The sequence below is a fragment of the Pimephales promelas genome, chromosome 24 (genome assembly GCF_988280905.1).
Source record: "Pimephales promelas chromosome 24, fPimPro1.hap1.1, whole genome shotgun sequence".
Lineage (NCBI taxonomy): Eukaryota > Metazoa > Chordata > Actinopteri > Cypriniformes > Leuciscidae > Pimephales > Pimephales promelas.
Genome location: NC_142792.1, coordinates 20,597,404 through 20,610,138, shown reverse-complemented (window position 1 = coordinate 20,610,138; position 12,735 = coordinate 20,597,404). Strand labels below are relative to the sequence as shown.

The window sequence follows — 12,735 nt, the reverse complement described above, 5'->3', positions numbered from 1 at the left end:
ACCTTTTGTGTACTGAGCACATCCCATATTAAGCTTCAGCGGCATTAAAGCAAATAAATATATAAATGTGTGACTCTCACAGGGAGTGCGTGCGCTGAAGTGGTGATATATGCGAGCTGTGATTGATTTTTTTGGACACCTCGTGGGAGTGGGGAAGCTTCCAGAGGTCTCGCATCAGGTGCATTAGTGTAATTGGCTCTGAGGTTGAAAGAGTTCATCTCACCCCACCATAAAACACATCCTCCTCACTGTACTCGCAAAAACACATCATTTAATCTTGTACGTATAGACAGTAGCCAAATGTTCAGCGCCAAACTCAATGTCAAACCTATTCATTTTTATGAGAGGTGTTGCTATGGCAAGTATATCCATCGATGTTACTCATATACCTAAACTACCATTTCAAATAAAACAACTTAAATCATGCAAATCACATAGAGGAGTGTTGTTTCTTTAAAGTCATCATGAAGTTAAAATCTATTAATGCATATATTACATCATCATGGCACATAAGGTGTCATACAATAGATGGGAAAACAAAGTAACTTGCGTTGCATTACTCATTTGAAAAATTAACTCAGTTGTGAATTTAAAAGTAAGGCATTACTTTACAACTTACTTGGGGGGAGGGGGGTCGTCTGTACGTGGAAAAATCTTTTAAGCATATGTTGTCGAGTAAACGTACCCATAGTTTGTGCATGTGTGAATGTGCTCTAGCACCCAAGGGAACACGGGAGTATGACGCAAGTGTCCGTGATTGAATCAAACATCTGTAAACAAAGCAAAATAATGGAGAACAAATATAGTAAAGTAGACATATGACACGTTGGTTATTTCAACCCGATCTCACGACCAAGTCGTACGAATTCGACGAATGATTAAAAAGTGGCTAATTCGTAACAATTCATACGACCTCACTCGTGCGAATTAATACGATTTTGCTAAATCGTACACATTTTACGAGTTGGCCAATTCGTGTGAATTCGTACGAATGACCTACCCCTTACCCCGCCCCTAAACCTAACCATCACGTGGGTTTAGACAAATCGTACGTATTAGTACGAGTGAGGTCGTACGAATTAGCCACTTTTTAATCATGCGTCGAATTGGTACGACTTGGTCGTGAGATAGTGTTGGTTATTTACAACAATAATCTAACTGTAACGGGTGGTTGCAGGAAGGTAGATGATGAATATAATTCCAACACAAAGTTTCATGACGATAATAGAAAAATAAACAGACAGGAAGGCCAACACACACTAAATGCAACATAGAGCGAACAGAGAATGAATGAAAGTTCATGATGATAACGGACGAGGAGATGGCGAAACAATGCAGGGAGGCTGAATTGAAGGGATGGAGGCAGGATGGGGTGAAGGGCTGGTGTTGGTGGGACGACGAAGGTGTTGAAGGTGGAGGAAGTCCGATGGCACAGACCCAGAGCTCCCCAGAGCCGACAGCCCACGGCAGAAACGAATGCGGGAGGAGCCTAGATGTAGAAGGCGTGGCTGTCGACATCTGGGGGACGACCAACAGAGACGAGGGCCCAGGATCCGATGGCACATACGGAGATTTGATGGCGATGAGCGACATCGCTGGTGCTGGCGACCCAGGCGATGTCGTGGCGACGAGCCTCATAGGTGGAGCCAGATCACCCGAGGAGGACTGAGGTGACGTCGGTGAGACCGAGGACAGAGGTGAAGCTGAAGGGAGAAAGGAGTCCACTGCAGCCATAGGGGAAAAAGGATGTAGCGGATGTCCTGTATATCCATGGCGCAAGTGGAGCAACGACTGACCAAAGGGTGACTCCGGTGGGGGACGGAGCAGAAGTTACTCCTTCATGACGACGCCATTAAAGGTGCCATATGTAATAATTGATGTAACAATATCCGAAAAATGAGCTACACGCATCAAAAGAATGAGAAGAAATAAGCGCAATGATGTCATTAAAAAACTGACAAGTTATAGTGCTGCCGAGATATTAACCTAAATTAGCATGCTAAATTATTAGCCCCGGCCCGACAGGTGTCGTAATACCGGTTCCGGCCATGGGAGGCGGTATGTGGGCGGGCAACGTTACCACCAGCCAAACTGCAATAGACGAGTGAGTCGCGCTCGCGCCGGCTTGTGTGTGTACTTGAACCTGTTGTCAGTCGTGTGGAAATACAGCCCACTACTACATTTCAGTTCAGGGAAGAGTTCAAAAAATGATTGGTCGACATTATGCATGAGGAATATATTTTGGTAAGTTGTAGCATACTATATCTTTCAACAGAGTTCATGTCCTTTTTCCATTAGCTAGTAGAGACGATCGGTTCACGTGCGCTAGGGATCTGTAGTGTAACATGTACAAGCGCCAAAACGGTATTTATTCTTTGAATTGCGTACTAAAATTGACAGAATCTGAGAGCTTAACTAACCTGCTTGCTAAGTGTCAATTGCGTGTGTCTCACGGTGAATTCACGGCGCTAGCTTGATCAACATCAGCAAATGCTGTCTGTCAAATTAATTCACTAACAAAAGTGTAATATGAACAAAACGAATAGGCCTACCATAAACTTCAAATAATTGCCCAAGCTTTTATTTTCCCATATAGTCGAAATGCACCAGCTTGTTTTTGAGACAGGCGTCTATAAAGCGGTCTTCATCATTTAGCATTGAGATGTTGTTCATTGAGTCTCTGATCTCTAAAAAATCTCCAAATGCTCTACGTGAAACTGCGGTCTTCCAACCTTTTACTATCGTGTCAAATGATTTGAATAACATGCGCGATGGTAGGAGCACAAGTCATTTTCTGGAGGTATACTGCCCCCATCTGTTATGGAATATGGAGTAGGATTTGATGTATTATGTTAGATGGCACCTTTAAAGACGATTCTATATTTTTGAACCAACAAGGTTCAAACAATTGATGTTACAAAGTCACTACAGTTTTTAGAAAAAGTGGTGACTGGCTAGTTAATTTCTCCTAATGTATTGTACTCTAATGTAATGTATTGTGTCTAATGTAACGGCCAGCAGATTTTGAAAATACACAACTCAAAAGGTCCTACCTTCTTTCCCCCAGCGCTGCCCCTAACTCCACCCATTCGAAGAATTGTACCGGGGCGACTTGCACTTACTGTGACTGGGTCACGAGCTGCGAGTATGCGCACAGGACACACGTGTGAGGGGGGAGCGGGGTATGGTACAACCGTTTGATTGACGCACTTACTGTCCAATGATTCTAGGTTGTCTTGGAAATGATTGGCTGGAGTTTTTCGACAAGCGAAACTTCAACCAGAGGTGTGCACGCTCATGGACCACACACACATGCACGCTTGCACAAGCTGTTCATAACCAAAGGAGCATCAGCAATAAAGTTATAAATCTGCAAGTCATTTAAAATATATGAAAGGAAAGGCATTTGAGTAAATTACACACTTATGTGAGTGTAGGTGTGAAGGGGAAACGGGGATAGTAGAAAACTTCGGTTTTTGTTGCCATCTATCTCCATGTTGAACTGTTTTATGTGCTTACTGTATCCACTTACGATGAAACACATTCGTGAACAATATAAGTTACTACTTTGTATAGGACCCGTTTGAGCCCTAAAGCAGACCGGAGATCTCTCCATTTGTTGAAAGCTTCCCGATGTTGACTCTCGTCTTATTCCGACGCCTGGCACTGGACAGAAGTTTTATTTTCTTTGTCTTGCGTGGAGTTTGCGTTGGGATTAGGAATGAACTACAAGCCGGTCTCTTTGAATCCATCTTCTACTTTTGTCAAAAGTTGACTAAATTTTCGAGTTGTCTTCGCTGATACTGAGAATGGCAGCGAATACACAAGCCTGCCAGATATAGCCAGGCGAGCGTGAATGCGCATGACGTCACACCCAGTCTCGAACTCCGTCCCAAATCCCTCTTATTTATTTCACTGTACAGGATTATAGAGGCAATCGCAGTGATCAGAGAAGGGCTCATTCAGCCACTTGTTTAAACATGTATGGGTTAGAAAAACAGGTATTTTTAACATGAAATGTTGCGCAATGCACCTTTAAGCAGAATTCACTGTGCATTGTCATTGTACATCAAACACACCCCACAAAAAAAAACCACCTAGCAAACACCCTAGTAACATTGCTGGCACCTTACATGGCCACATCTGCACCTTCTGGTTTTGATCTAGTCAGTAACATACTTGTTTCAGTGATCAAGACACGCAGGTTTATGTTTGGAATTAAAGGTATAGCGGAGGATTTTCTTTTTCCGGGTGGGTAGTCTATACTATTGGTCCACCTAAGTGTCAATCATTCTGGTGATATGTTTACGTAAGGCCGTCGTACGTGCTCATCCCTATGTAGTTTTCACTTTCAGGTGTATTATGTCGGAGTTACGGTTTCAGCCATTCCTTTGAAAATGGCTGAGGGTCGAAAGAGAAAAAATGTATACGAAGTGTATGATAAGAAGAGGAAAGGCCGCAGAATATAGAAACAAGACCAGAGTGATTTTGGGTTAATATCACATGCTGGCGTGCGCTAAAAGCACAGGTTGGGCTTCTCACTGATGCCGCAGTCGCGAAGATTCTACCAGACAGGTAAAGTTTGTCATGCTATTTGGAGAAATCCATTTAAAATCACTAGTAAAAATTAATGCAAGCTACTTAGCAATGCTAGTCCTGGCACAATGCACCGCATAGACACGGTAAACATCTCAATTCGTCTAAAGCCTTTTGACCAAATGGTAAATGGTATCACGCTGAAATATTCTAAAACCTTGTGTGTTTATTAGTACACAAATGCAACAAGCTACTTCTCCATTACATATGCAACTATGTGTAAAAATAACGTATTAAAACCTACGACAATGAGACATAGCACTGCTTATATGTTGCCATTTAACGTAATTGCGATTGCAAAATAGTTTCCTCAGAACGTATTTCGTGTGATACAGGGTTGTACATATCATGTCTTGAGTCCTCGGTCTCTCAATCGATCAGTATAATAAGTAAATAAAACACGAAAGGGCATTTGACATGTTGTCTTTTTTATGAATGTTTTTGAGTTTGTTTATAATTTGCAACATAATTGCGCGAGGCGTAATAGGTGTTCCCTCTCGGGAGCAAGAGTGTTGTGTTTGTGCATGTGCATTTTTTTTTTTAAAAATTGGAGAGGGCGGGTCTTCTCTAAAATTCGGAAAGATCCTCCGCTATACCTTTAAGTATGAACACTTGCAATTTAACAATTTTAACATTGTATCAAGGATCATTACAGAGAAATATTGATACCAAATTTTTCTTTTCTTGTTTTTTACTTCGAATTCAACATGACATCATGACTTTTGCGTAAACATATCATTATCTCTACGCATTTTGAGCTATCCGCGTGTATGTCTACGCCATTAACGTCCGAGTGATTCCGCGTGTCCGTACACGCCGTCAAATGTCCAGTCATAAATGCCATTAACCCCAGTGACGGTTAGGTTTAGGGACGGGGTTGAGGTAAGTCATATATTTATATATACAGTAATAACGTTAAGTCAACGGCGTTCATAAACACGCGGAAAAGCGATTATGTGTCTTGATAGCACGCCAAAAATGGAAATACGAATTGGCGTGTCATAAACACGCTACTTCATGAGATCAGTCTGTCGAATTAAACAAATTAAAAAGTAACTAAACCCTAAACCAATTTTTTTTTAGTTAATGATCTGTAAGAATGGATCTTTATTAAAACCAGTCATTGATTCAAGTAACTTTTTTGAAATTTCTGTATAAAGTGTTTTATTTCTACAATACATGGTGTAAAAACGTCTTAGTGCTGCCCTCTTCGGGTTGAACGGTGGCTACTGCAGTTGAATTTTCCTATTGGATGTTAGCGGTTCTTTGTGACATATACACGTTTCAGCTCACCACGCTCTTGGCAGTATAAAAACCAGCTTGTTTCATCAAAACCACTGTAGCGAGTCAGGAGTTGGAATTGCGATTATTGAAAACGATCAGGATAGTGTTTTAGCATCTATTTCGTCCCCTCTATCTCCGCTGGGGTCTGCCCACTTTTTCAGCATTTTTCAAATATTGCCAGTGGGTGGAGTCAAGCTCTGACCAGGGGTTTAGTTACCCTTTAAGAGGGGAAAATATGACTCTTGTTCTAACAGAGAAAGCTGATTGAGAGACCACCAAACACACTACATAAAAGGCATATCCAGGTACTGTATGTGTGTACGTCTTTAAAAATATGCTGAAAGATTTCTATTATTTCATCTCAACTGATTCAAATTAAAGGGTTAGTTCATGCAAAAAGGAAAATTCTCTCACAATTACTCACCCTCATGTTGTTCCAAACCCGTAATACTTCATTCATCTTTGGAACAAAAATTAAAAAAATTTGGACTATACCGCTCAATTGATATGGATTAGTTTTATAATCTCTTTTTGAAGTGGTAGTTGCGTAGCTGTCAATGGAGGGACAGAAAGCTCTCAGATTTTATCAAAAAGACCTTCATTTGTGTTCCGAAGATGAACGAAAGTCTCAATGATGACAGAATTAAAATTTTTGTGTGGACTTCCCCTTTGATTGACACCCCTGGCTTCTTTTAAAGTAACTAAAATATCTTAATGTGTGTAGGGTCTCACCATTGTGACCGTGTGGTGGGCAGACACAGGCTTGTTCTCCACACGGTCGATGTTTTGCTGGAAGTTGATGCCTGACTGCCTCTGTGGAGCTCTTTGGATGGATTCTAGAAACACCGCAGGCATCAGCTTGGCCAACCGACCACGGGACTGGGTCTGAAGCAATTCCCCATGAAATTCCAAAGCCTTTCCCTGGTTGTGGACACCCGAGTGCTGATGCACTGGGCCAGTCATTTCATTAGCTATGCGTCGATGGGGTCTCTGATAAACTTCATCGTCCTCAGTAATGCCCCCTGAAACAAGAGTTTCACGTCATAGCTGTTACTATATAATGACTGGAATACTGTTTTAAACCAATTTCACAACAGGGCCACAACAGTACATTTTATAATATACATTTTATTATTATATCCCATATTAAATATAACTTTTGTTGTCTTGTTTTGTAAATATGCACATGAAAACATTTCAATAACTCAAAGTGAATAACTTCAATAACTCAACAACGTAATTAAATCTGACTGACTGGTGAGTTTATAAAGGAAATGATTTTTATGTACAATACAAATGAACCTTGGACCACTTGGAGCCTGAGCAACCAATTAAAATAAATGGCATTCATTCAATGAAGGTTCTTTATTGGCATCTATGGTTCCATGAAGTACTTTATCTTTAAGAGTGTTGATGAACCCGAAAAATTACAATAAATGTCTTTTTTATTTTTTATTTTCCCTTTGGGATAATTCACTACAAAATGTTTTAATCATTTACTAATCATCATGTCATTCCAAAGTCTATCTATCTCGTTGATGGTTTAGATGTAACTAGAAGAATGTTCAGTATGATAAAAGAAAGAAAACTCACTTAATTCAGCCTTAATAAATATTGCAAATTATCAAGAATGATTTTGTGGTTAAGTGCTAAAAAGTGAAGTAAGATATCTTTAAACCTGACAGGAGCAAGACATCGGCAACAGTAAAAAAAAAAAAAAGAAAAAAGAAAAAAAAGAAAAAGTAATGAATATCTGCGTATCTGAAATATCTACTGTACCTGATATGAGCTTCAGAAATGACTGTGCATTGGTGATAGGCTATTCTTATTAATTTAAGCATTGACTAGAAATGTTGACTAGATAAACATTTTCCTGTCTAATAAAGGTTCGCATATTTCACTATTTCCATGACATGAAATTGGTTTTATTTACTCCTTCTAGCCTCCGAATGATCCAATTGTCCATATTATTAAACACACATCATGTGCATTATTTACCAAACAAACGCCGAATTTACTCTTACAGTAGAAAATGAGGAAATTACAACAAACATCGATATCGATATTGTTTTTAGCCTCACCTGTGACGTGAAATCCCATCAATAAAGAAATAACGTGTAATGCCGCGTTCACGAACATGATTCTCCTCGTTTTATTAAAAATACATTATGCCTTTATGAAAGTCAATCGAGGCTGCAGTGTCTCTATGGTTAAGACACTGAAACGATTGCTGTTTAATACAATAATTCCGCTTCTGCTGTGATCACACACCCTTGATGTGTCTCTCTAGCGCCGAGAGGATTCATTTATCGAGTCGATTCGCTTGATCGATTCATTTGTATGGAACCGATTCAGGCTATGTTACGTCTGGTCCAGACCGGATCTTTTAAATTGTAATCTTTTAAACCTGTTTATTATTTTAGTCAAATACAACTGTAGTAAAACGAGTATATAGGCTACATTTCTATTGCTCGCTGAACAATATTTTTCTGTGATGAATCAATTAACTATTCAGTAATGTTTGAGCTGTCTTTCCAATTTACTTCTGTTTGTTATACGTTTAATGCTAAGTTGTTTAGGATTCAAGTATCCACTCACCTCACAAACTAGGTTCTTGTAGTCCAATGCTCTGCAATCCAGTTCTAAAGAGTCTTGAGAACCCGTTCAAAGGAACGATTGATTAATTTGGTGAAAATTATAAGATGAAAAATGAACAAGCCTTATTTGCCAACATACATCTTTTACTAATGAATAAATACATCTGCAGATTCCGCACATCTCGAAACTGATCCCATCAGAGACGTCTATTTGATGTGTGAAGTTTGCTCATCTGCAATACGTCTCTTGGACATTTCCTGTCAGATGTCAAACTGACATAGACGTCTATCAGATGTTCGTAAACAGCAGATACTTTCCTGATGAAGTGACTTTAACAGACATCTTGCAGATGTACGTGTGCTATCTTAAATCATGATAATTGATTAGATCATTGCATCCATTAAGAAGACCTGGCAACTTTTGGACAAGGATTTGTCAAGGCAATTCAATATTGTTTGCTCAAGTCAAAAAGAATTAAGATATCAGATGTTTAATCCCAAGGCACAGAAGAGAGAGAGAGAGAGAGAGAGAGAGAGAGAGAGAGAGAGAGAGAGAGAGAGAGAGAGAGTTTGGTACTTAAAAGCAAAAAAAAAAAACTTAAAAGCGAGGTAGATATTTAAGCAGTCTGGCGTGAAATGTAGTCTTTGATTCTCAGTCAGCATCACTTGGTTCTTTGTGTGAAAGCTTCTTTTATAAACCAGGCTTGATCAAGAAAGGGCTGTTAGACAAAGTCACATGATGACCTTCATTCAGAACTCAGGCTAGCATTCATAAAAACCAGAACATTGACTGCAATGCCATGTTTTTGTTTAGTGACGCCTCAATGAACATTTATTTTCTAGTATGTTCCTTCAACAACGATGAATGCTCATCCTCAAGCACAGCTCATCGTCATCTTCAACACCTCATAAACACCCCACAAATCCTCCATTTCTTACTCATGAGCTCTTAAGAGGAGATCATTTTGGATGATTTTCTTCTTAAAAAATTCCGATCTGCCAAGTCAGTCTGCTGTGTCGTCTTGTGGCGAACATGTACTGTAGACTCTGCTGTTGCCATGGCAATCTGATGTCTGACATTCACCATGCAGCAAAACGCATCTCTGCCAAAATGCATCGCCCAAAATAGATCTGATGTATTTTATGCGATTAGTTGGAGGGTAACTGCACTCCTGGAGTTGAGTCCATGGATCTGTAATTTCAAAGACCATAACATAATTTTAAAGACCAGAACAAACAGACGTAATACAAAGACCATGAGAAGCAGCTTATCTGGAAAGATATTTGACAAATTATTGAATCATTTTAAAATTCATTTTAATTAGATTTAAAAAAGTAGGCTAATGACAATAAAGTGTAAAATGTAAAAAAAAAAAAAATAAGTGTAATGTAAATGTTGTATTTTAGAAGGTTAGGCTAAACTAATCTGTTTAAATAGTATTCTCAGTGACACATTCCCATTCCTAAAGATATTTCATTGCGATTAATATTTTGATACATTTCATTCTAAACAATAAAACACGTCCAAAAGCCTGTTTACTTTTGACAGTAGATTGATTTATAAGAATATAAGTATTTCTCCTTTTTTTTACACGTAATATGTCACTGGTAAATTATATAGTATCTGCTGCTTTTAAAAGTCATGTGACTTTCTAGCAACTACTGTCAGTTTCGACTATACAAAAATAATCAGTTGGTAGAATGGAAAGAAAACTTACACAAAATGGGAGGGGATTAATGGCCCAGATGTTGTCTTTGATTGGTCAGATCTTTATAACTATTATCATTCTATATCTCTTCTCTTTACCCCATTCAAGGTTTAAGCCTATAGTCCCAGACTAAAATACATGTTTGAGATGTTTTAACTGAAAGCAACTTGCACTGACACAGATCTTGAAATATTTCAGTGCCATTGTTTTGCACAACAGTAATGTTGTCGGTTTTTTCCCCTAAGGCACATTTATAAAAGCTACTGAAATGCCCTAATTAAACTTATGCCTCGTGGCTTAATCTAAGCCCTGTCTGTGAAACCAAGGGGATAGTTCACCCAAAAAAATTGACTCAACCTAATGTCGTTCCAAACCCGTAAGACTTTCATTCATCTTCCGAACACAAGTTAAGATCTTTTTGATGAAATCTGAGAGCTTTCTGTCCCTCCATTGACAGCTTGCAACTACCATTTGATGCTTCAAAAAGTTCATAATAAAGATTGGAAAATTAATCCATTTGAATTTAGTGCTTTTGAACACATTTTCTGAAGTGACTCGACCGCTTTATGTGATGAACAGTTTTGATTTAGGCTGTTATTCACAAACTGGATTAGCAAACATAATCAGAAGCTCAACCGAACATGCTTGATGATCGACAGGCCTCATTGGTTCTTGAAGAAGCTCAAATTTAACATGAGAATGAACCGCAGACAGTAGGCCTATAAGAAGTGGACAGGAACTCAAATGAGACAAGTGAAGCCCATTTTTAGCAATTTTTTATGACTTCCGTTCCTGACGCACAGACTCAAACTGACTCAAACAGAGCTTGACGACGCAGATGTGACGTGAGCAACCCGTCTGTCTTCTGATGAATTATTTTGTCATTTTGCCTCCACGTTTCCCCGATTGCCCGCGAGCTTCTTCTCCTGTCCATATGGTAATCTCCCTACTGTGCGACAGCGAGTTGCGTGATTATGACGCAATCGTTACCCTACTTTCACAAAAAACTGCTTCTGCGGGGCCATAACATAAGCTACAAGGTAATGGAGCATTTTATACATTGTCGTGTTTCTTTGGAAATAAATAATGGACAAAAGGAGTCTTCAAACGCCTCAGATTTAAAGTTATTCGCTGTCAAAGTGACGCCAAAATTAATGGGAGTCAATGGAAATGCTATATCAAGTGAAGTTCTGTTACAAGATGGCAGCACCCGGTCGGCTTCAACTTCCAGTCGATGGATTACCCCCTTGGAATTAACCTAATTGTTTCTCATGTGTCAAGCAAACATGCTTGATGCTATGACACGAGGTGTAATTGACAAAATGTAAGAATTTTTGGGTGAACTACCTTATGTAGCCCCGCCCCTTTTTCCACGTTGGGCTCCTTGTCTTTTGACTGAACTGCTCGTAAAAAAATCCTGGTCGATATTTGGTAAGACATTTGCTTTAATGCTTATGATAAACATTACAATGCTCATGATAACTTTTGTTAACTCTACAATTAAATCCACTTCGCCAGCTAATGGGCTCTATGCACGGCGTTATTTTCGGTGAAGGATTAAGGATGCTCGATAACTTCCGCCGATCATAGAGTCCACTGCAAATCTTGAGAATTTATATTGAATTTTATACTCCATGGTTATACTAATGAAACGTTAGTCACAAAAACAGATAAAACAGACACCCCTCGTTGTGTTTATGCTTCTTTTTAAAATTATTTTAAATAAACATAACTATATATATAATATCATCTAAACGTATGTACGTTTCGTTTCAAAGACGGGAGGACAGTAAATATTGAAGACTCTGCCATAATCCCGTTTTCTCCGGTTTTCCTCCGCTTTAATCTGCACAACCGGAAATGGACGAGCATCCTTACGCCAAATGCGGAACTTATGCGTGCATATAGCCCATTACTCCTCGACAGCGATGCCATAGAAATATACAGAGCGACCGCAAAAACGGAAGTTCAAAGACAATATTCTAAAGATGACGGAGCATGGTGCATAAGGTCTATACACCTTATTCAGAGCAGCGCCATGACAGGTATGAAAGTGAGGCTGTGAGGGATAGTCTTACAGTGTTTCCAATGGCATCCGCTGTAAAAAGCTGAATAAAGCTCCTAGATTACTTACAATTTTCCACAACTTACATTGTCGGGAGTTTTTTGTCAACTGTAATTTCTTGGAAAGATATTTTTCCAGTGTTTCATGAGCAGAACAATCCGAAAACACATTAAATAACAGTACAGCCCATTGAAGAGATGCAAGTCTATCCCTCACAGCCTCGCTTTCATTCTCATTAAAAATCAAAGATGGCGCTGCCGTGAATAAGGCGTATACCTTTAAGTTCACCGTCGTTATCTACAGTTCCTTTCTTGTGTTTGGTGTTACTTTTCTCTGCGCTGAATCAGGATTGACGAATCAGAGGCGTTTTGGATTACTGTTTGCCTTTAGATAAAAACATTTCATGGAGATAGTTGAAGCGTGTCAATTTATGATCTTAACATTTTTTTTAAACAACCAATTTAAAATGATTACACATTTGATC

At 39.1% G+C, this 12,735-nt stretch overlaps 1 protein-coding gene across 2 annotated transcripts in view; it reads right to left on the bottom strand.

Moving 5' to 3' along the window:
• Positions 1 to 8,177, bottom strand: part of ptprr (protein tyrosine phosphatase receptor type R) — a 48,861-nt gene extending 40,684 nt beyond the window's left edge. For both annotated transcript variants that reach the window (XM_089126649.1, XM_089126650.1), the window contains exons 1-2: positions 7,962 to 8,177; positions 6,613 to 6,902 (exon numbers count right to left, since the gene is read on the bottom strand). In XM_089126649.1, the coding sequence (XP_088982775.1) occupies positions 6,613 to 6,902; positions 7,962 to 8,019 (348 nt within the window). In that variant the 5' untranslated portion in view covers positions 8,020 to 8,177. The remainder of the gene's footprint in view (positions 1 to 6,612; positions 6,903 to 7,961) is intronic.
• Between the last annotated feature and the right edge of the window lie 4,558 nt (positions 8,178 to 12,735).